Source organism: Mesoplodon densirostris, chromosome 9 (assembly GCF_025265405.1).
Source record: "Mesoplodon densirostris isolate mMesDen1 chromosome 9, mMesDen1 primary haplotype, whole genome shotgun sequence".
In the NCBI taxonomy this organism is placed as follows: domain Eukaryota; kingdom Metazoa; phylum Chordata; class Mammalia; order Artiodactyla; family Ziphiidae; genus Mesoplodon; species Mesoplodon densirostris.
In genome coordinates, this window is record NC_082669.1 from 84,354,672 (window position 1) to 84,377,605 (window position 22,934).

At 37.4% G+C, this 22,934-nt stretch overlaps 1 protein-coding gene across 2 annotated transcripts in view; it reads right to left on the bottom strand.

The window, feature by feature from the left end:
• TSPAN12 (tetraspanin 12) overlaps positions 1-22,934 on the bottom strand; it is a 65,288-nt gene that overhangs the window by 32,981 nt on the left and 9,373 nt on the right. For both annotated transcript variants that reach the window (XM_060107916.1, XM_060107915.1), the window contains 2 exons: positions 18,661-18,743; positions 17,093-17,228 (listed from right to left, as the gene is read on the bottom strand). In XM_060107916.1, the coding sequence (XP_059963899.1) occupies positions 17,093-17,228; positions 18,661-18,743 (219 nt within the window). The remainder of the gene's footprint in view (positions 1-17,092; positions 17,229-18,660; positions 18,744-22,934) is intronic.

The following is a 22,934-nucleotide window of genomic DNA, read 5'->3' on the forward strand; positions in this document are numbered from 1 at the left end:
CACAACAGTGAGAGGCCCGCGTACCGCAAAAATAAATAAATAAATAAATAAAAGAAAAAAAAGAAAAAGAAAATGTAGGCGTAAATGCAGTTTCTTCTTCATCATTGTTTTCCAGTATCTCACCTCTTGTTCTTTACCATTTTACCCTTCTCCTTCCCCTTGTGTGTCAGGGTATCTCTGTCTCCTGTATATCAAGCTTCAGAGGCTTCAGCTTTTAAACCAGTCAGCTGCCTCACCCACAATTCACTGCTCTCACTAACCTGCCAGACCATCGGTTCTGGCTGGCAGGGATCTTGTTCGTAAACATTATTTTATTCCCAGTGCCAAAGCAGGACCTGTCACACAGCAGGTATTTAATAAATGTCAGTGGAAATAATGATCAGTTTACCAACTGAAAAAACCAATTTCAGGTTTCCTTGTATTTCTCTGACTAATTTGAGCTCTGAGTTTCTTGTTAACATTTGACTCCCCTTGACTTTGCTTACACATTTCTGTACTATATTGTCTCTCTGTTTTACTGTGTGTCTTTCTGGAGGATTATAGTATGATAGTTCAGTGTGCCTTTAAACATATAAGACAATTTACATAGTTAAAGAAAAGGAACACTATGCAGACTCTCCCCATCTTTCCTGAGCTACTATCAACTGAACATTTTAAATAAATAAAGCCTGAGAAAGTGTGTTTATACAAGGGACTTAGAATGCAATTATTTGCATTAACAAACTGTTTTATTTGCTTTAAAAATTATTTGATACAGACTTTCTTAAAATAGCTAAGTTCTTCTACTGTAATTAGACTAAAATTTGTGTTCTATGAATAAGTTTTATCCCTAAACATATGTTCATGCAAAAACTGCATCAAGTAAGGCAAACTGATAAGATATACCCTCAAAATGATGCAATTAATCAGTGATTTTTTTTCACCAAATCTCTCAAGCTGAGAATAATTACCTTTCAGTTCAAAAATGAGTGTCCTCACTGATTTAGATAACAGAAGATTAGATAAAACACTATAGGTGAAATTGCTTTGTTGACTTTTTTCAACTATACAAATGGAAGAACATGAGCTTTGAAATAAAATAGACCTGGCTTCAGATTCTGGCTCCTTCACATGCCAGTTGGATGACCTTGGGCAAACCACTAAGCCTCAATTTCCTCATCTGTCAAGTGAGAGTGTTAAAATGGCCTTGCAGCGTTGCACTAAGGATTCAACCAGGTAGAGTGCTGTCCCACAGGAAGCATTACCTAAAGGGTAGCCACTATTAACCCTATCGTAGTATCTATTAGAATATAAACTCCATGAGTACAAGAGATATTATGTTTTAAATACTTAACATACTGCCTGGCATAGAACATGTACTCAGTGACTATTTCTTGAACGGATGTAACTATGACTGGAGGATGACAGCAAGTAAAACTGTTCATTTCCTCCTAAAGACTGTTAGTGTCACTCACTCTAAAGAGTCTTCTAAACCCACAAGTTATTTGGTAAAATCTTTAGTAAAATCTCTGTCCAGTGAGAAAATAGCTGGTATTTTTCAAAAGATCTTTATTAGGAAATGAGGGCAGGAAGGGCGTGGAGGGTGGGAAACCAAATTCTTTTTTGAAAATACTGAAATCAATTCGTCTGTTATTTTAAATAAAGCGTTGGCCACAGAATGGCAAGAATGGCGTAGTTTAACTAGTCCCTTTGTCTCCTGGATGTGTTTGAGGAGGAAGGTAAAGGCATGAAATCCCACCTTCCTACTTAACCCTTGGTGACTTGTAAGTCAATGAATCCTCCAGTAGAAATAAGGGGGATTCATTTCCCGTATTAAAGATTATTTCATCTCATTATATGTGTACAGACGAAAGAATAAAATCTCCAGGAGGTCTTTTCTGAAAGAAACATTCATTTATAAAAATGAGCTGCTTCCCTGACACCTCCCCCACTCCCCAGGATCTCCCACTAAAGAAAGTAAATTAAGCACACGCCCTTATCCCTTCTCCCTGTTGAAGCTTCGCTAAAACAATAAAGGGATATTTTCAAAGACATAAACCCAGAGATAAAGGAAAAGGGAAAGAAGACAACAGCAAGTATATTTGGGAAGGTACAAAACAAACAGTTGAGTAGCAAATTTCTCAGCAGTCCCCCAAAAGCTGAATGCTTAATCAGTAGTGGAGAAAGTAGGGAACAACCTGATTCACATACAGAGTCGCTCCAAATGCTTAGGAGCTGGAAGCCCTGGATACTTGCGGAAATGGATGAAAGTAGGGCTAAAAAGAGGAAGATTTGTTGAAAACTTGTTTAGGAAGAAGTTAGAGCCCTCAGGTCCCCTCCCCTACACTATGTAGCTGGGTACTACCCACCCCTACCAGTAAAGAAGTTAGGGGGTTATTCTGTGGAAACAGTAAAACAGAGTCTCAGGACTGGGGACACTAGGTATAGTCGAGGATAACAGGAAACAGAATTGGAGTCCAAATTTAAATACCTTTTCCGCAAAGTTTCAAAACCAAAAGAGCATTGGATTTCTCAATAAAATATTGGAAGCTAGAGGCAAGAGGAGGATGTCTTCAAAATTCTGAGGAAAAAAAATGATTTCCAACCTATAATTCTATAGCCATTAGAATGAACATGGATGGACCTGGAGATTATCTTACTAAGTGAAGTTAAGTCAGACAAAGACATTATGTATGATATCACTCCTATGTGGAATCTAATTTTTAAAAAAAGATACAAATGAACTTATTTAGAAAACAGAAACAGACTTGCAGATATCGAAAACAAGCTTATGGCTACCAAAGGGGAAACGTGGGGTGAAGGGATAAATCAGGAGGTTGAGATTAACATACACATATATACACTAATATGTATAAAATAGATAACTAATAAGAACCTGCTGTATAAAAAATAAAATTAATAAAATTCAAAAAAGAAAAAAAATATACACACACTACTTATATATAAGATAGATAACCAACAAGGACTTACTGTATAGCACAGGGAACTCTACTCAATATTCTGTGATAACCTGTATGAGAAAAGAATCTGAAAAAGAATGAATATATGTATATGTAGAACTGAATCACTTTGCTGTACACCTGAAACAAACACAACATTGTAAATAACTGTACTCCAATAAAATTAAAATTTAAAAAAAAGGAATTAACCTGTAAGGGTATTTAAAGCCATTTTTAGGCATGCAGCCTTTTTAAAAAATGTATTTCCTATGTATGTTTTTCAGGAAACTACTGGAAGATATGCTACCTCAAATGAGAGACTAAACAGAGTAGGACAATGACTTGGATTCCAGGAAACAAGGGATCTAAAACAAAAGGGAGGCAAAGGAAATCTCAGAATGGTAGTAAAGGGGATATCGCAAGAAGGCAGCAGCTTCAGCAGTCTAGACTGGAGTGGGTCTAGAACGTGCTGAGAGATTTCTTAAAAAAAAAAAGAAATCATCGATAGAATACCCCAAATATTTGAATATATGAAGAGAAAACGTACACCAGGGGAAGTTTAGAGTTGATTTAGACAGAAAAACATAGAAAACAAGGAGAGTTACGAATTCCAAAAAAAAAAAAAAAAAAAAAAACCCGAAGTATTATTCCAGAAAGAAAAAAGTAAACCTGGTAATTTACCTGGCCCATCTGTGGATAACATTTACATAGTCATGAGCATGTAAACACTGTTCTAAGCAAAATGATAACGTATCTGTGTCGAGCTGAGAGAGGAAGTATGCATGGGGTGGGGCTGGGGGGGTGGTGCCGCACTGAGGGCAGGAAAAGATACCAGTTCCTCACCTTGCACAGACGTCAATGGATAGGGCTTAAAACTGAAAGAATGAAAAGAGTTAGATAAATATGTGATTTAGAGATATGGAAGTAAATTCCAAGGGAATCTGCAGAAAACAAAAATTGAAAGCAGTTGCCTCTTTCTTAGCAGTGGAAAATGATAAAGGTGGAGGACTACTATTTTTCATAAGAAGTATTTTGGAATTAAATTTATTCTACATTTTGTGTATGAAGCACTCTGATAAAAGTAAAAATAAAATTAAAACAAACAATAGCCCTGCCCCAAAGACTCGACAATCAAGAGAGAGACGCTGGTAGCTGGAGGATTTTATATGTTTTACACAGAAAACGTTATTCAAAAAGGCTGAGAATTATAAATAGCCCAATTACACTTCATGGTTATTGGGAGTAAAGGGGGGGGGGTGGCAATTGGAAACTTATACTCAGGTGCTGTCATCCTTTTCCTAAATGTACCTTCACTAGCTGAAAATAGGGATTCCGTAACAAAATACAAAAAGTTTATACTTAAATGTGATTTACAGACCCAACCCACCCCCACCCCAAAGGTCTCTTTCACTAGACCCTATTTGGAAATTTGAATGTCTCCTGCAATATTGCTCATAAAACCACACATGCAGTCTGCTCAAATCAATGTGAGCTGGATTATTTTCCAACTTGGAGAATTCACTCCAGTCACAAAATTTTGAAGTGTAGAACTCTATGTTATGGGCAATTTCGTTCAAGGAGGGAGGCTTGGATTTAGTTTATTTGCTCAAGAAACACACATGTTTGTATATATAATCAAGTATTGTGAGTATACAAAATTAAAAGTATATAAAAAGTATGTAAAACATCAAGTATTCTTATAGGTATGTATGTGTATGTGCAAATGTATGTATGTGCATTTATTATGTCAAAGGTATATATATACATTGCATAAGTTATTCCCCAAAACATATTACAAAAATATCATTAGCTGTATTTTTGAAAAGAGAAAATGGAGCTAGGTACATTGAGAGGCAACAGAACACTAAGTTTTTCAGAGCACAGTTCCTGGATCCAAGCATCCTGGATTCAGATCCCAGCTCTACCACTTCGTAGTTGGGCAAATCACTTAACCTTTCTGTGTCTCCATGTCCTCATTTATAAAGTGGAGATAACAATCGTGGCAACCTTATAGGATAGTTTGGAGAATATGATGATCCAATACACATAAAGCACATACAATAGTGGTTGGCACATAGTACATATTATATCACGGATGCTGGCCGTGGTGTTAGCAATACCTCATGATCCACCATCTATAGACCCCCGCACTACTGAACACAAATGCACACAAGTACATGTTCACACGGGTATTTACAAAACCTTTCTTGTCTTTGAATTAAAACACCTACATTCCCATCTCTGACCTTTTCCAGTAGGGAAAAAAAAAAAAAGACTACCAGTAATATCAAAATTTTAAGGTTGACAAAAAAATTCCTTTTTCCCTTCTCCAAATAATGCCTAATTAAAGGCACAAATGTTGCTGTGACTACTATACCAATTCCTTGACACTTTATCTCAATAATTCCATCTCTTTTTATGTTTTGAGCTTACATTAAGTCAGTCAGATCAGCTTCTTTTAAAGTTAATAGTAAAATTAACTTTTGTTCTTATTCATATTTTACAATTTTTATAATGAAATATAATGTCATATAGCCAATGAGTGCTTAACAGTTCATTAAATTGAACTTTCATAAAAACACTAATAAATGAAATAAGTATTACTTATGTAATACTTATGTTAATAATTGATTTAATAAAATTTCAAAGAAAGTAATATTTGTTTTGTACAAAATATTTCAAATAATTTTCACTTTGGGGAAAATAGATTTATTTAAAATTTTTCCTTTCTAACTTCTATCAATCTAATGAAAAGAAGAAAGCAATCTGCCCTAACAAAGCCAATCAATTTATTGAGAATATTAAACTTTATAAGCAGTTGAGAAATATAGGAAAAGATACTATCAATTACTAAGAGCTTTTTAATAGGAACTATGTTCTATTGATATAAAACTTATCCTCATCATATACAGTTTTATGGATAGAGGACTCTGCGATATGTACTCTCTAAAGGAAACAAAAAATCCTATATCCAACCTACGATAAATAGACAAAACAGTTATTCTCCAAAATGTTTTCCTGTATTAATGCCAACTGGAAAAGAATTTTTACATTAAAACAAAACTGTAATGTCTTCCATGAAACACTTATATACATAAGTTTCTCTGTGCAAGCAAAGCAGATAATAAACCACATATCACAGAACCTCCTCAGTGAGAATATATTTCACTGGGTGAGAAGTAAAAAGTATAAACACTGTAAAAGTTATTTTAATCTGCTAGTCTCTTAATTCATAACTAAAACCTCAGATTGTTTTTTTCATAAGTAAAATTCAACATAATTTAAAACCACAAAAGTCAGATTTGCTTATCTTGGAACATTAATACAACCTGAGACTCACCTCTCCACAAATAAAAACTATTTCAAAATATAACATACTTTACTGGACATTTGAATATTTTAAAAACACGGTGCCTTTTGACTCCTACCTACATGCTACATAACCAACTCGTTTAATAAACAAAAAGTTTGATGAAAGGCCTGCATTCACTAAATGATAAATGATAAACTCCAGTCTCTACCCTGTCAAATGCTAAACTCTGCAAGCTTTCAGTGCTAAGTATCTCTATGTCAGTTGTTTATTTTTCCTTTCCCAGTGATTGGAGGTTTAAAAATATTATATTACTTAAAGTTAGTAAATAAGAGAATTCCAGTGCCAAATATTTGTACAAGATAATGGAACGGCTGACATTCTGTTAAGAATCCACTGGGACTAAACTACTAACAGTCCAAGAGCACTTGTGCTTAGAACACACATCCACACAAAGCCTCTGTTTCAGCCAAGTCTCAAAACGATGTCATAGCAGACACAGGCTTGGTACTTTCTGAAGGCCAATTATTCACCATGTTCTGTGTGTCTTTACAAAATTTTCCAAGAAAAGGCAGCATTAAATTTCCTTTCTTTTAAGAATTATAAATGAGATGAGTTCAGTCTAATTTAGAAAAAGCTAGAACTATAAACCAGTTTTTGAAGAAACAAAGTCTTGGCATTCCTGAGCCCATGCAGAAAGGTGAGCTAAAGTAAGAAAGTATCGGTATGCTGTGGTCCTTTGTTCATGCTTACATTTGAATAAATACATAGAAGAATCTTTGTAATAATGTATCTTAATTTATTCCCCTTTCCCATTGTATTTACACTGGTAATTTGTTGAGCTAGTTTCTCTATCAAAGATGTTGGTGAAGTTCAGATTAAGTTTGCTTCACATGCTGTTCAAACTCTGAGACAGAGAAACGTATTATGCCAAAATCGGAGGGACTTAGCCAGGGGCTACGGGTTCTCGGGGTCAGTGATGTATATCGTGACAGGTAACACATTAAGGGTAAGGCAATAAAGCAACTGGACACGCTAGACAGGTCACCATGTATATAGCTTCTGTTGCTTTGTAAGCCAGGTCAGCTAAAGTCTGCATGCTCGGCCCCATTGCAAAAGATTTACGGGGTGTTTCTGGTCTCGGAAGAGGTTGTCTCTATGTATTACTGGGCTATTCCTCAGAATGCAAGACAGGAGTCCCCATCACCAGAACCTCGGCAGGAAAGTACAGAGGAAGTATCCTAAGCAACACAAAGAACACCAGACTCAATTCTGATCCAACTCATGCCTCTCAGACGCAAACGCGGCCAGATACCTCACAAACACAAGAGGAGCATGAGTTCATTACCACCGGCATCTTTAGGACAACATCATTTACAAGACAACAGATTAGGAAATTGGAAATTTTAAAGGATTTTATTAGGTAGAAAGGGAATTCATACTTTAATATCTGCAATAACTTTTGAATCATTCTATAACTATATTTGTGAAAGTATCTTCTAAATCACTTTCTTTGTTTTACCCTTATTTTCAGACAAGATATACATTTTAACTTACCTTTGTACATTCTCCAGAAAAACCTCAAACCTATTTGTTAAAAGAGTATTAAAGGGAAATGTTTCCATTAAATTTTAAAAATCCACGAATACAAATATTTATTATAAGTGAAGAGGTTTATTTTTTTTTTCTTCTTGATAAATCTATTCCAGCAAAAACATTTTCTTCCTGAACCAAAAATATGTATTTTCTTTTCTAAAATAATAAAGTAGAAGAACACAAGCTGATCCACAGTCATGCTTAATGTTCAGGGAAAGGAAACCATATGTGAATAATGATAAAATCACTACATTGTCACCAAAGTTGCCCAAACATCAGTAATTCAGTCTAATTGGTAGAAGGAACTATTTGAATTAAATAGCATGAATTACAGACCAATTTTAAAGAAATGCATGCTTGTTACAACAAATATTTTAGCTATAAGAATATTGAAAAGTAGAGATCCTTAAAGACCTGCTTTTATAAACAGATTAATGATGATTTGAAAGGAGCATATCCATTATCTGTAGGTAAGTGCTTCTAACATGCTTCAAAAGTTTGTTCTCAAACAAGTTAAGCAGTTCTACAACAATCCTCTGCTACTAGTCAATTGTTTATGGAACGTTTTTTTCCCCTGAGTCTGGGAAATTGTGGCAGCATTCCAAAGAACTACTGTTCTAACCATTCCACAAGACGCCTTGGCTGGCTGGTCTCCCTAAGGGCATCCTAGCCCCACACCCAGTTTCCTGGTGCCTACTTTAGCTTACTAACTATAATTTTGCTATTAAACCTGAATTAAACACATCCAGATTAATAAAATTGTGTTTACAATGTACATCTGGGAAAAAAATTCTAAAGCATTAGCTAGACTGCCCCATCTGAAAACCTTTATTCCTTCATCAGTAAAGGCACATTGTTAGAATAAAATACGTCTTCCATTCTCTCTTCCATCATTAAAAAGGGTTCTTTAAATGTGAAGCCCCCTTAGCCCAGAGTGGCAGGACCAGGTAGCTATCTTCTCCCAGGTAAATGAGAAAAAGACCCAGAAGAAAGCAAGAACAGACACTGCTTCCTGGGTTATGTAGCAAAAGAACATATCACATCACTCTGCAGCTCGCAAAACTTCACACTGCAGAGTATGTGCACAAGATATATTCAAGACATCTCCATAATTTGGCCCTAGGTCACACAGCCAAGTCTCAGCCTTGTAAGCCTGGCACATGTCTATCCAGTGACCTACACATGCCCTTTGCCAAGCACTCCATGAGGTTCTGAGTCTTTTCACAACTGCTCCCTCCACTAGCCTTTCAATTCCTCCAAGTCCCTTGCTTCCCCTGCAAAGGCCCTTCTCCCACCTCTGCCCATGATTCACCAGCCACCCAAATTCTGCCCTCCCCCTCAGATCTCAGTTCAAATGATTCCTCATGTCTCTTTATTAAATGCTCTTGGTAGAACAAGGCTATCTATTGTTCCTTACAGTTCTTATAAAGTACTTTAATAACACAAAAGAGAACTTTTAGAATTAAAATATTTTAATTACAAAAGGCAAACTTCTCCAAGTCTTGTTAAAAGTTATCAGTCCGTGTCTTCAACTCGGCTGTGTAAACCCTGCACAGAACCTGAAAATTTATAATATTTTAAATGCTTGTTTCCTAGAAGAGGCACTGAAAAGATTCATATTTTTACTTAACTAGCAACAATTCTTACATTGTCACGTATCATCTAATAACATTTCAACTTTCTTAAAGATGTTTCTAAAATGTCTTCATAGTTGTAACCATACTGCGGAAATTTGTAGTTTCCAAATTTTAAAGTTTTAAAACTAAAGAAAGTTCAGGGATAATCACTTATTTCCGAATAATTCAAATGTAGTGCTTAAGAGGAATACTAAGTGATACAACTACAGTGTTTATATATTTTAAATAAAATTTAAATTAGTGTTTCTGTCATGTGAGCTGAGAAGATTCATCTTAATCTGAGCACATAATTGGAGCCTGTAATAACCCTTTATCTGAATAAAGGGGGAAATGGGGACTTCCCTGTTGGTCCAGTGGCTAAGACTCCATGCTTCCACTGCAGGGGGCACAGGTTCAATTCCTGGTCAGGGAACTAAGATCCCACATGCCATGCAGCGAGGCCAAAAAAAAAAAAAAAAAAAAAAAATCCCTTCTACGAATAAAGGGGGAAATATATGGATCACAATTCTGAAAAAGTAGGTGTTTTTAACTTATGAAATTTCATGAAAAAACCTTTAATTCATAAGCTATTATTTAGTCATCAAGTTCATCAGATATTGCATATTAAGTAAATATTCAACATCATTTTTCTATACAGGTTTTCTGAAAGCTACTTTCCTCATTATAGCTTAAGCAACTTAATTCTCTCGTCTTTTACATGTGTCATTTGCTTGTCTATTGATTTAACTCTGTTTCCTGAGTCATCTAGACACCGATATGATTTTGAATGAATAGCTACTGTTTTACCTTGGCCAAAGGAAGTCAATAGATGTTGGACTCAGATGTGGAAGCAAAAACTCTACACAGTTGCTGAATTAACCTCAAGGTAGCATTTGCTGAACCTGTAACCAGCATCCACAGCAGAATCACCCTTTCAGAGAACGTGCTGCCAGAGAAATATCTGTCACTGAACTCTGAACAGACTAGGGATATTCACCAAATCAATGGGTATAGATTTATATGGCTTATATTTAACCAAAGCTTAAAATATATATATAACAAAGCTTAAAATGCTTACCATGACAGAGTATACATAAATTATACCAAAGTCAGAAATACAAAACCTTGAGATATTCATACTTCAAACCCTAAAGTAAGCAAAAAGTCCAAAGAATACTCAAGATCCTGTCACAAAGACCCACCACTAAGGGCATGAATATCATGACATTTCCTTTCAGAGACATCTGCTTATGTGCTTTTCTGAGGTATAATTAGAGACAGTCAAACCAACATCACTTAAGAAACAGAAAGGTTAATGGAACTCTGTCCTGAGCTTTGTGCACACACAAAACCAAGATGTGCAAGCTGAGCCTCTGGATGCAGAAATGCCTACATCATCTTCAGTTTCCTCTACTTGAAATTTTTGTGAGTTTAACAACTAAATTTTAAAGCTATTGCTCTAAAAGAATTCTAGTTAACATGTCAAAGTAAAACGCATATATTGAAGGGATATGTTTCTATTAGATGAAAAACGCATAAATATTGAATAATACCCCATTTCCTCATGTCAAGTAATACAAACATTATTATCATGTGCAAAAATTCTATCTCAGCAAAGTCTGCTGAATTCAGCTGCCTTCCACTCAGTCCCCAAAGTCTTAGTCTAGACCATTAAAAACGTACTTGATTTCTCTTAAGAGAATCATTTCAAATCTGGTTCAACCACTGGATATTTTAAGAAAGCTTTAAAAGTGCTTCCACACAATCACTAGCTATGAGCAAATTCTCTGGGATAATAAAAGTGAAAAAAAAAAGAAAAAGAAAACCTTCCCTTTTAAATACAAGGTACTGATCTTAAACATGTAAGGCACAGGCAACTTAATTTCTGACCAGTGCCTGACAAGTTGTGGTTTGCTGGCAGCTGAGCATATATTAGCATCACTCTCTGACAAATGACGATCTCCTGACGGTGACATTCAGCTGTTGTCGATATCGTAAACATGTCTGTTCAATCTGTTTACATTCCCCCTGAGCTGGCACTGCTTTCCTAATGCCTCTGTTAATAGCAAGGTAGAATTGCAATAACAAATGAATTTCATTTAGTCTACAGCTAAAAGCCTTGGGAAGTACCCATCTAAAGCTTGAAACCAATTTCCATTTAGCTTCAATTTCTCTTGTAAAGAGAAAAGGAATTTCTGTTACCGAAATTACTTTGAAAGTCATGGCACATTCAAGCTTCTCTTCCTATTCATTTTGGCTTGTTTTCCCAAAATAATTAGAATTTAATTACTTGTAATATCCTCCTATATGTATATAAAAGTTTCTGTTCTGTGACAGTTTCATATTTATTAAGAACAAATCTGGTTAGGGTAGGGTTGCCAAATTCAGCAAATAAAAATACAAGATGCTCATTTAAATCTGAGTTTCAGATAAAAAATAATGTTTTAGATGTATATCCTAAATATCGCATGGGACAAACTTATACCAAACTATTATTTGTCATCTATCTGAAATACAAGTTTAATTGGATGTCCTGTAGTTTATTTAGGAAACTTAAATTAGGGTGTTTTAGCAATCTGCATCTATATTTCAATAAAAGGGTCAACTTCATGACCAAGATTCACCAGAAACGTTTTCCTACAGGTGGTCTCTTAGCCTGCAGTTGTTTATTTGGAGGGGTGAGCATGGGAAGGCAGGTCGGTTATAAAGATCTGTTTTGAGCCTCTCTCACTTTTTCTTGATCAGTCTGATGAATAATGGCTTTTTGACTTTTGCTTAAACAGCACCATAGCCCAGTTACCAGACCTTTTCTTAGTAATCATTCAAGAGCTGTGGCAGCTCTCAGAGATACTGGTGGTCTTTAAAAAAAAAAAAAAAAAAAAAAAGCTTTCTTCTCTAATCTGGTTTACAGGTCTTAAAAGTGAAGCGCAATTTTGAGTACAAGGAAATGGACAAGTTGGATTGAATGCATTGGGCTTATTTAAACATTTGCATCCAAATTAAGGAACCTCCTAATTAAAAAAAAATAGGATAAAAAGCTAAAGGACACAAAGGAAGAAATCATGTGAGTTTCATTGCAAATATTTGCCAAAGACCTAACATCCTGTCATAGCCTGCATTAGTGCTCACCCCTTTAACAGGCCACTGTTGTCAAAACCTATGTAACAGCCAGGCTCCTCCCTTAAAATCTCACCTTCTTCACTGCCTTCCAGACACCATCCTCCCTATCTGATGTGCTGGCCACTTCTACTCACACTGTTTAATTTCCTGTCTATTACCCGATTTCATAAAAAGTTATTAAAGCAATAGGCAAGATGAATGGTTCATATTATCAAGTTGTTTGTAGTCTGGCAGTTTGGGCTGGTTATAAAAAAAAGGGAAATTTATAATAGGAGAAATGCACTGGACTTCAAAAGTTGAGACATGTCTGTTGGAGGCATCAGTAAAGGCCCAATGAGAATGGGCTTGGCAGTCAGAAACACAGAGGTCTGAATCAACGCTTCACCTGCTAGTGCTGAGTGACCTTGGACATATTAGTGAATCTCTCTGAACCTCAGTTGTAATCATCTATCTTAGATGATTGCTGTTGAGTTTAAAATGAAAGATCATAGGGAAAATGTTTTATACAATGTGAGATACCTAATCCTTAAGATATACTAAGTATTAATCATTAAATAATACTAGGATACTTAAGCATTTAAGAAAAGGCAGCAATTACAGAGTAAAATAGTGAAGCTGTTGCAAACATGTTGTTCGAACTAGACTGTGATGATCTGAATACCATATACTCCATTTACTAGCTATGCAAACAGGCAAATCACTGAGCCAACGTGTGTTTCCTTTCCTCATCTATATTATGGGAATAATAATAGTATCTATCTTGAAATTGATTAATTAAGGTAAAGCCCTTCATATAAAAATTTCATTTAAACCTCTACGAGTCTGAAAGCGTTACAGTTTGTAAACACATGAGAAATGTTAACTACTTTGATTATCATCATCATCTTTGTCATTATTACAATTTCAGGAGGTAGCATTTCAGGCAAATTGTAATGGGCTGGTAGTACTGAAACAAAAGCATTAAGAAGAAATTCTCAGCTAAGGGACAGCAGGAATAAGAGCAGGAAAGAACAGTCAGAAAATGAAGTGGGTAAGAAAGCTAAAAATGGCAGATGAAGCTTTGATTGCAGAAGAGCTTGATGCAAGATTGAAGTGTCTGTAAACACTTCATTACCCAACCAGAAGTCTTTTAAGGTTTCAGAACAGAGGAGTAATGTGTACACTGTTGCATTGTATTAACCGGCAGCACTGGTTTGGGGTAAATTAGGAGACAACAGAGGCAGGAAGTTTAGTTACAGGGCTCTGCACTGTTTCAGCAAGAAGTCAGGAGAGGGACCTCCCTGGTGACACAATGAAACTTATGAATTTCATTCATATTGAATGAATCTGCCTGCCAGTGCCGGGGACACGGGTTCAATCCCTGGTCCAGGGAGATCCCACATGTCACAGAGCAACTAAGCCCATGTGTAACAACTACTGAGCCTGCGCTCTGGAGCCCGCGAGCCATAACTGCTGAAGCCCGTGCGCCTAGAGCCCGTGCTCTGCAACAAGAGAAGCCACCACGATGAGAACCTTGCGCACCGCAATGAAGAGTAGCCCCCGCTCACGGCAACTAGAGAAAGCCCACGCGCAGCAACGAAGACTCAACGTAGCCAAAAATTTAAAAATAAGTAAAATAAATTAAGGGAAAAAAAAAAAAGTCAGGAGAGCCTGAACGTGGGCATTCCAAATAAGAAAAGAAGGGACGGGATCCCGAGATTGTAGAACTAAACCTACCGGACTTGACAACTGTTTAGAGAAGGAGGCTATGGAAAGAAAGGCAGAGAAAAAACTGCCTGAGAAGCAGATCAGTTGCAGATCTGTTACGAGCAACAGGTAATTGGGAGCTGAGACCGCAAATCATTCTTCAAGCAAAGGAAAGGCTGTGCTGGGTTTAGACAGAGTGACATCTAGGAACTTGCTAGGAGGAGACAGGCAGCCCGATGGGAATGGGGAACAAACTGCCACAGATAGTCAACGGGAAGGAACAACCAAGAGCTGACGGCAGCCAGGGACACATGGAACAGCGATGCACCAAAAGCTACTTTGTGGAAAAGAGTACATCCACCAAAAGGGGCGGGATGGGATAAAGCAGTATCAATCTATGCCAGTCATCCTCCTGGAGGAGAGGCTGACCCCTTGGGACTGTGCTTGGAGCTCTTCTCTAGCCTCAGTACTCAGAGTAAACCTTGTTAGAGGTCTTGTCAGACAGTAGTGAAATTGTCTATCCACTGTGTATACACTGGTCTGATGGCAAAGGCTAATAGTGCCTATATTCTCCATAAATGTTTGAAGAATGAATGAATGAACAAGTTTCTGGCCCTTAGAACCTCAGTCCTCCATGTCACCTTTGCATCATAAGGTTCTTTCTAACATCACAAACTAGCTCCCATGCACAAGTCTCTATGACTCATCCTGCCCCAAGGAGAGCCCAAATTACCTAGTTATTTGTCAAATTGTTTCACTTGCATTCAAGCAATCTAATGGAATGTGTAAATAGTTTTCAAAATATGTTCCTAAAAGTCTTTGAAGTTCCTGAAATCCTACCCCACCCCACCTCCACAGTCCAGGGACCATCCAGAATCATACCAGCTGGGAGGAGGAAGAACAGCAGCCATGTTTAAATTGGTTTTATACATAGGATATCATTGTAAGGGAGGGGATATGGGAACATATGTATATGTATAACTGATTCACTTTGTTGTAAGCAGAAACTAACACACCGTTGTTAAGCAATTACACTCCAATAAAGATGTAAAAAAAAAGGATTCTGAGATTTTTTTTTGAGTTTCAATACCTATCCATCCTTTAAACTGTAAGTTTCATATAAAGTAAGTCCTTTAGTTTGTTTAAATTATTGTCCAAGTTTCTTGAATTGCAACATAGGTTCCAAACCCTTCCACCTCCTCTCCCCTGAGAGAAGAAAACTAACGACATATCATAAATAAAATACAGTCAAAAGCATTGTATACCAAAGTGAACAGAAGTAAGGCAACGGGCATGTCCCCTTTCTCTGAGGGTGGTTTGTTTTCTGCAGCGTTTTCTGTTTTCCAATCATGGACCTGAAGAGTTATCCTCCACAAAGCCAAGTGATACATTAACACAGGTTGTTCCTGTGAAATGCAAAGCTTTAGTTCAGCTTCACACTAAGAGTCTGTTTTAATGGGCTTGAGACGGGAGCTAGTCAAGCCCTGGCGTGCGGGAGCTGTCTCCTGAGAGCCAATCTGTGCTCATCTCTCCCCAGCTCTGCATTCAGTAACAGCAAGTTGGTAGCCTGAAATCGACCATGCTGGGAGTATTTACATCACAGAAATCTTCAAATTTTACAGATCAGGGCTTTTTCTCTGCTCAGATATCCAGCTTATCAGCACACCATAAAAAAACCTTTTTTTAAGTTCCCTACAAGAAATGAGTGCGCAGATACCATTGAGAACTACTGCAAACAAAGGAATATACTCAATGAATTACTTTTTAGGAATCTGATATGTCTGCAATTACATGTTAGCAGCCTCAACCCCCTGGGGCCATTAACATATAATATTTTATGCACTCAATGAGCTTCAAAAATCTATATATAGGGCTTTCCTGGTGGCGCAGTGGTTGAGAATCTGCCTGCCAATGCAGGGGACACGGGTTCAAGCCCTGGTCTGGGAAGATCCCACATGCCACGGAGCAACTGGGCCTGTGAGCCATAATTACTGAGCCTGCGTGTCTGGAGCCTGTGCTCCGCAACAAGAGAGGCCATGATAGTGAGAGGCCCGTGCACGCAATGAAGAGTGGCCCCCGCTTGCCACAACTAGAGAAAGCCCTCACACAGAAACGAAGACCCAACACAGCCATAAATAAAATAAATTAATTAATTTTAAAAAAATCTATATGTAAACTGTATTTTTAATTGACTCAAGTTTTTAATGTTAAAAGAGGGTTTGCTAATTTTTGAATTAAAGGCATAATCATAGATTTTGGAATCATAGAGTTTGAGTGCTGAAGGGAATTTAAGAAGTAATTTAGTCCAACTGTTCCAGAATTTTTTAAAAAACAAAACACTAAAACTATACAAACTGAGACTCATATCCACTAACCTATGTAGAGGCAGTGCCGGGATTATGATGTCTGTTTGCTACCTCACCACCTGAATTTCCACATGGGTTTAAGAAAAGAGAGAAAGAAACAGAGTTCCATTATGACGTCTCAGTTCTAGTCCCGAGGGGCCTGTTGGAGTGGTAATAAGGTCCGTGACACTAGAAAGAATTCGTACTTTCAAATGAAAATGTCAACACATGGCCTGAGTGAAGTAATTAAATAGTGTACATATTTCCGCACCTCATCTTCTGAGTACAGCAAATACTTGTACTGAAACCGTCTCTCATGGAAAGAACGCTTCCCTTCTCACAGGATGTTGAACAATGACCACAGATTAGGGAACCGCTATCACAGTTCCCTAAGCATGTAATCTTGTGCACTGATGAACCAATAATACATTACTGGTTGGTCTTTTTAACCACAATAAAGAATAGATATAAACACCGTACCCATGCAAGAAGCAAGAGATTTCTTTTTACTGTTCCACAGTATCCTAACATCCCCACGATGATCAGGAAACAGCAAACAGCAATCATGACCGGATGAACCACAGGAAAATAAGTCAAGATGACAGCCTCCTCTACCCTGAAAGAAGAACAATAATGTCATATTGTAAATAAAATATAACCAAAATGCACCCAAGACATAGTACAAGACACAACTGACTTGTGTTAATAATCCTTTAAATAATCACACCTCAAAGCTGATGACTGGATTTCTATTTCAAAATCACTGAACAATCACCAATTTGCTTGCTTGTTTTATTTTTTGTCTTGTTTGGTTTAGTTTTTTATACAAGTGGTAGCCTTCCTACCTCAGCTCATTTAAAATATAAGATAGGGGTCGTCAGTAAAAAGTCGATCTAATATTAGCTCTGAAGCCTTAACCTGAGGAAACCACATGAGACTTTTCACTATTTCTTTTTTTGTTTATACATTTATTTATTTATTTATTTATTTATTTATTTATTTTTGGCTGCATTGGGTCTTTGTTGTTGTGCACGGGCTTTCTCTAGTGGCGAGCAGGGACTACCCTTCATTGTGGTGCACGGGCTTCTCATTTTGGTGGCTTCTCTTGTTGCGGAGCACGGGCTCTAGGCGTGCAGGCATCAGTAGTTGCGGCGCACAGACTTAGTTGCTCTGTGGCATGTGGGATCTTCCTGGACCAGGGCTCGAACCCATGCCCCTGCACTGGCAGGAGGATTCTTAACCACCGCACCACCAGGGAAACCCTTTTCACCATTTCTTAACTGAGAAGACTCTCCCTACTCTTCTTTGGTCTGGGATTCCATATGCAGTGTGCACTTTCCCCCCAACAAATGACTTTTCCCAAATATGTGAAATACTGCTATGGAAGGGAAATTGGTCTGAATTAAAAGGAAGGGAGGAAGATGCTTTCTGCTAAGACTATGAAAAAATTATTAACTAGAGCCATAACAGTACGAGTAATAATTAAGATACCAAAAAATGACCGCTACAAAGTGCTTACTAAGCTCCATTGTGTTAAGGACTTTATAGAAATGTATCTCAGTTAATCCTTAGGAAAATTCAGAGTGGTATATAATACAATCCCCATTCAGAGATGAAGAAACTGAGGCTCAGAGAAGTTAAGTAATTTGCCCCTTGAGATGTTAGTGGGCCAATCCTTGAAACTGGGTAAGAAAATGACATTTGGGGTTTGGTTTTCATTAGCTCAGGAATATGAAGGCAAGAAGAAGTTGGCGATCATTTTCTTAAGGAAAAGTAGCTGTGTCGTCCTTTATACACAAATATGACACGGCTGGCACACCGTCAGAAGGACAGGCGAGTGGTATTACCATGACCAGAAGTGTCCTCTAGAACCAGTGGCACACCTTAATGAGATGCTGGAAAATGCAAGTGTTGCCATGGGCAGGAAAAACTTTCCAAACGATTGTGGATGAGCACTACCATCTAAACAGCCTAGGGCAATGTTACTTAGAAACTAGTGTCTGAGGAAACCCTGATGAAAGAAATCAATCATTAATTATAAAGCCTACCTTGTTTCTGCAGTTAAAGTCAGAACATTATTTAGGTAATCCCTCATCCAAGCGGAAACTGCCAACACGCTGATGGACATTAACTGGGGGGAAAAAAATACAAACTGGTGACGAAGGATTTATGCACCATGCTCTGCAGGGCTCATAATAAAAAATTAAGGATTTTATTTACATAATCATTATGTTTTTTCCTAATTACCATTTACCACCTGTTGAAATTTACTATTACTATAAATATCTGCCATTCTGTTTTGTAATCATGTCATAGCTACTAAATAGAATGTCACTAAACAGTATACAGGTAGCGGAACTATTAGATACAGTAGTTCAGGACAGGAATTGTACAGGACAACTAAATTATTCAATGTACAACATAAGCCTAAAACACATCATATGTAAAAGCAAGGGAGCAATCAAATACTACTGATGTTGTCCAAAAACATCACAGGAGCTAACTTCAAAGGACTTCCATTGGCTAAAGTTAAACAATTTGAGCATGAAAATAATAGTCATAATAATAATAATAAATGCAACAGTTTAAAACATCCAATATGCTAAAATCTATGAATTCACAATAATAGTTCAACAAAACTCATTAACCAGCTTTGGAGGATGTTGGATATTCAACTCATTATTCAGAAAACTGATAAGAATCCAATGTTTATCCAATCTTTCCTATACAAACTAAAGAAAAGAACCAAAGACTTAATGAAAGTTTTTAATGGAAGAATGTCTGCTAATAAGTACAGAAAGCATGACAGAATGTCACTATTTGATCATCTTTTCTGAAATAATGGCTCTCTTGGCAAAGAGCCTCAATGACTGCCAAAATTATCAAGTCAGTGGCTCTCAGTCCTGTCTGTACATCAGAATCAACCAGGACTCTTAAAAAAATTACTGAGCCCAGATCCACCCTGAATCAATTCTTGGAAGTGGGGCCTGGGCATCAAAAGTGGATAAAGGCTCCACAGGTATTCTAATGGGTAGTAAGGGCTGAGAACTACTGCATTAAGTGAAAGGCTGATGGGGACTTTTAGAATGGAGAGATAAGTTTGACATAAAATACCAGATGCTCTGATCAATCTTAGTATTATAAAAAGAGTCAACGGATATAATAATGTCCCCAATATGATGCAATCAGAAGTACTCAGAGACACCTTTGAGGTTAATTTAACCAAAAAGTCAAACCTGAATCTAATCAAGCCTCCAGCTCTATCAGTTTATAGGAAATACAGGGAACAGATTTAAACTTGTTAAATGCCACCATGCAGATGCAATCAACAAAATCAAGAATATAAGAAATTTTACAGAACAAATGATCTGGTTTCTTCAATTTAAAAAGCTCGCAAGTGGAACAAAAAGAAGGAAGGAAAACTGTTATAAATTAAAAGAGATTTAAGAGATTGTCCAAGGCAATGTCAGGATCTTGGTTTGGATCCTGATTTAAATGAACCAACCACAAAGAGCCATTTATGAGAAGACTGGCGATATTGGATATTTGAAAATATTTACAATAGCCAGGTCATGGAAGCAGCCTAAATGCCCATTGACAGATGAATGGATAAAGAAGATGTGGTATATATATACAATGGAATATTACTCAGCCATAAAAAGGAACAAAATGGGTCATTTGTAGAGACGTGGATGGACCTAGAGACTGTCATACAGAGTGAAGTAAGTCAGAAAGAGAAAAACAAATATCGTATATTAATGCATATACGTGGAATCTAGAAAAATGGTACAGATGAACCGGTTTGCAAGGCAGAAATAGAGACACAGATGTTGAGAACAAATATATGGACACCAAGGGGGGAAAGCGGGGGGAAGGGGGTGGTGGAACGAATTGGGAGATTGGGATTGACATATATACACTAATATGTATAAAATAGATAACTAATAAGAACTTGCTGTATAAAAAAATAAATAAAATAAAAAATATTGACATCATAAAATAAATTATTGTTTATTATTTTAGATATGACAATAGTATTACTTTTTTTTAAGAATCCTTACCTTTTACAGATACATGCTGAATGGTTTAATAAACAATCACGATGCATGGGGGTTAAGTGAGAAGTGGAGGCTGTGTTGGTAACTGGGGATTAATTATACTGTGCTTTCTACTTCTGTATGTTTTTAACTGTCCATAATTTAAAAAAAACTTTTTTTTAAACAGCATCTATCTAGAACACATTCAAAATGAGTCTTCCTGGGAGGCTTTTCTAAAAGCTGAAGGTTAACCCTAAGTTCTGAAGGCCTTTCCTATTTTGATGGAAATTTTTCTCAAATGTGCCTTATCTTCTTAAGTGCAGTATAATGAATTTCAGCTTAATTTGATTTTTAATAATTTCTGGCATCTTAATGAACATTGATTACCATTATGTTACAGGTTTTCTGTAAATGCTGACATAATGAACATACAAGATAGGAATGAGTCTTTACTGACTCAAGGAGTGGCTGTAAACATGCTTTCTGGATAAGGGCTCCCAGGTCAGCAGAGCAGGTGAAGCATGGCCACCTGCCTGGAAAAGCAGCTAGTGAATTCACGCATCCTTCATCCAGTTGCAAATACAGTAGATCCCCCACCCCTTATCTGAGGGGGATATTTTCCAAGAACCCCACTGGATGCCTGAAACCTTAGAAAGTACCAAACCCTATATATACTAATGTTTTTTTTCTATAATAATGGGCGGGTAGCATCTACACCTTGGATACAGTGGACAAAGGGATGATTCACATCCTGGGCCTGACAGTGGGAGATTTCATCACGCTTCTCAGAACTGCACACAATATAAAACTTACAAATTGTTGATTTCTGGAATTTTCCATTTTATATTTTTGGAACACTGTTGACCGTGGGTAACTGAAACTACAGAAAGTGAAACCGAGGATAAGGGGAACTACTGTATTTTCTCAGCACCAACCATCTGCCTTGTACTGTCTGTGCTAGAGTCACAGACCCAACAATGCATAAAAGAAGCAAGATCTCAGCCTTTGTGGAGCTTCTTACAGAACACAAGGAATAAATATGTAAACCAGATAATGACAGACTGTAAAAAGTGACAAGAAGCACGGAAAAGTGAAGTAACCTGTTCAAGGTCTTGCAGATTCTAAATGGCAGAGCTGGATTCAAATCCAGGCCTTCATCTTTGAAGCTTCAGGGTTAGTCACTAACTACCTTCCAAGTTTAGAAACGAGCATTATATTCCCCAAACAGTGAGGAGATGCACCTGCATAGCATGCATGGTTCCTTAAAACAAGGGAGGGGTGGGGTTGCAGAGGGAGGTTCTCTGTAGGGGTCAGGCTCAGTCTGAATGTCTGAACTACTTTCTTTGCTGAATGAGGGCTCAGGGCTCAATGGCTTAAAACAGGTTAAGAACCCTGGGATCACAGTTCAGAGAATTAGGCCACTTACTACTATCCTCATTCCTGTTGGGAATGAAGAACAGATTGTAAACCTCATAAAAGTTACCCAGTGGATCAGCCACAGTGTATTAAACATGCTTCTAGCTTCTGTAAACTTGATGCTTTAACATCTGTTCTACATGCTTATGCTGGACACACCTTGGTCTGGACAAACTGATAATATGCCTGAGTCACCTTGCCTTGGCCACCTTCCACCCGCCCTTGCGAGAAGTCCTTCTTCAGGGCCCACAGTTTTCATTTTCAAATACAAACCAACCAATCTGGAGCCCACACTCCCAACCACCCCTTTATTGAGCTCTCTCATTCCAGGCCACTCCACCTACACCTGCCCGGATCACTGCAAGGTCCAGACGCCAGACAACTAGGGACAGAGGCTGCTGAAACTATTCAAACTAGCCAAAACCTACTTATCCTGCCTTGCCAGCTCCTCCTTGAAGAAGCCCCTATGAAAGCACTTGCTCAGTCTCCCTCTCTCCCTGCCTCGCAATGGACCCCACCATGAGGAGAACTGTACTCTATCTCTTGGGATCTGTGAGTGTAACAGACTATCTTTTCAATGGCAGTTGTCTCCTGATCTGTCGATCTAACCAAACCTCAATAATCACAGTACCTATTACAACACACAGGGCTAGCAGGGGACCATGGACTGCTTCATTAAATCTGAGGCTAAGTGGTCTCCCTCTACTTGGCTATATGTGGGTCTTCAAATACCTTATATGTTTCAGAGGAATGGGAAAGTCTACTAATGTGCTATTTTATTTAATTACCTTCATTCTCTTGCAGTTATAAATAATTCTCCCCTCTCTTTGTCATTCTTCGAAATAATAACTGATCTTGATTTCTCCATC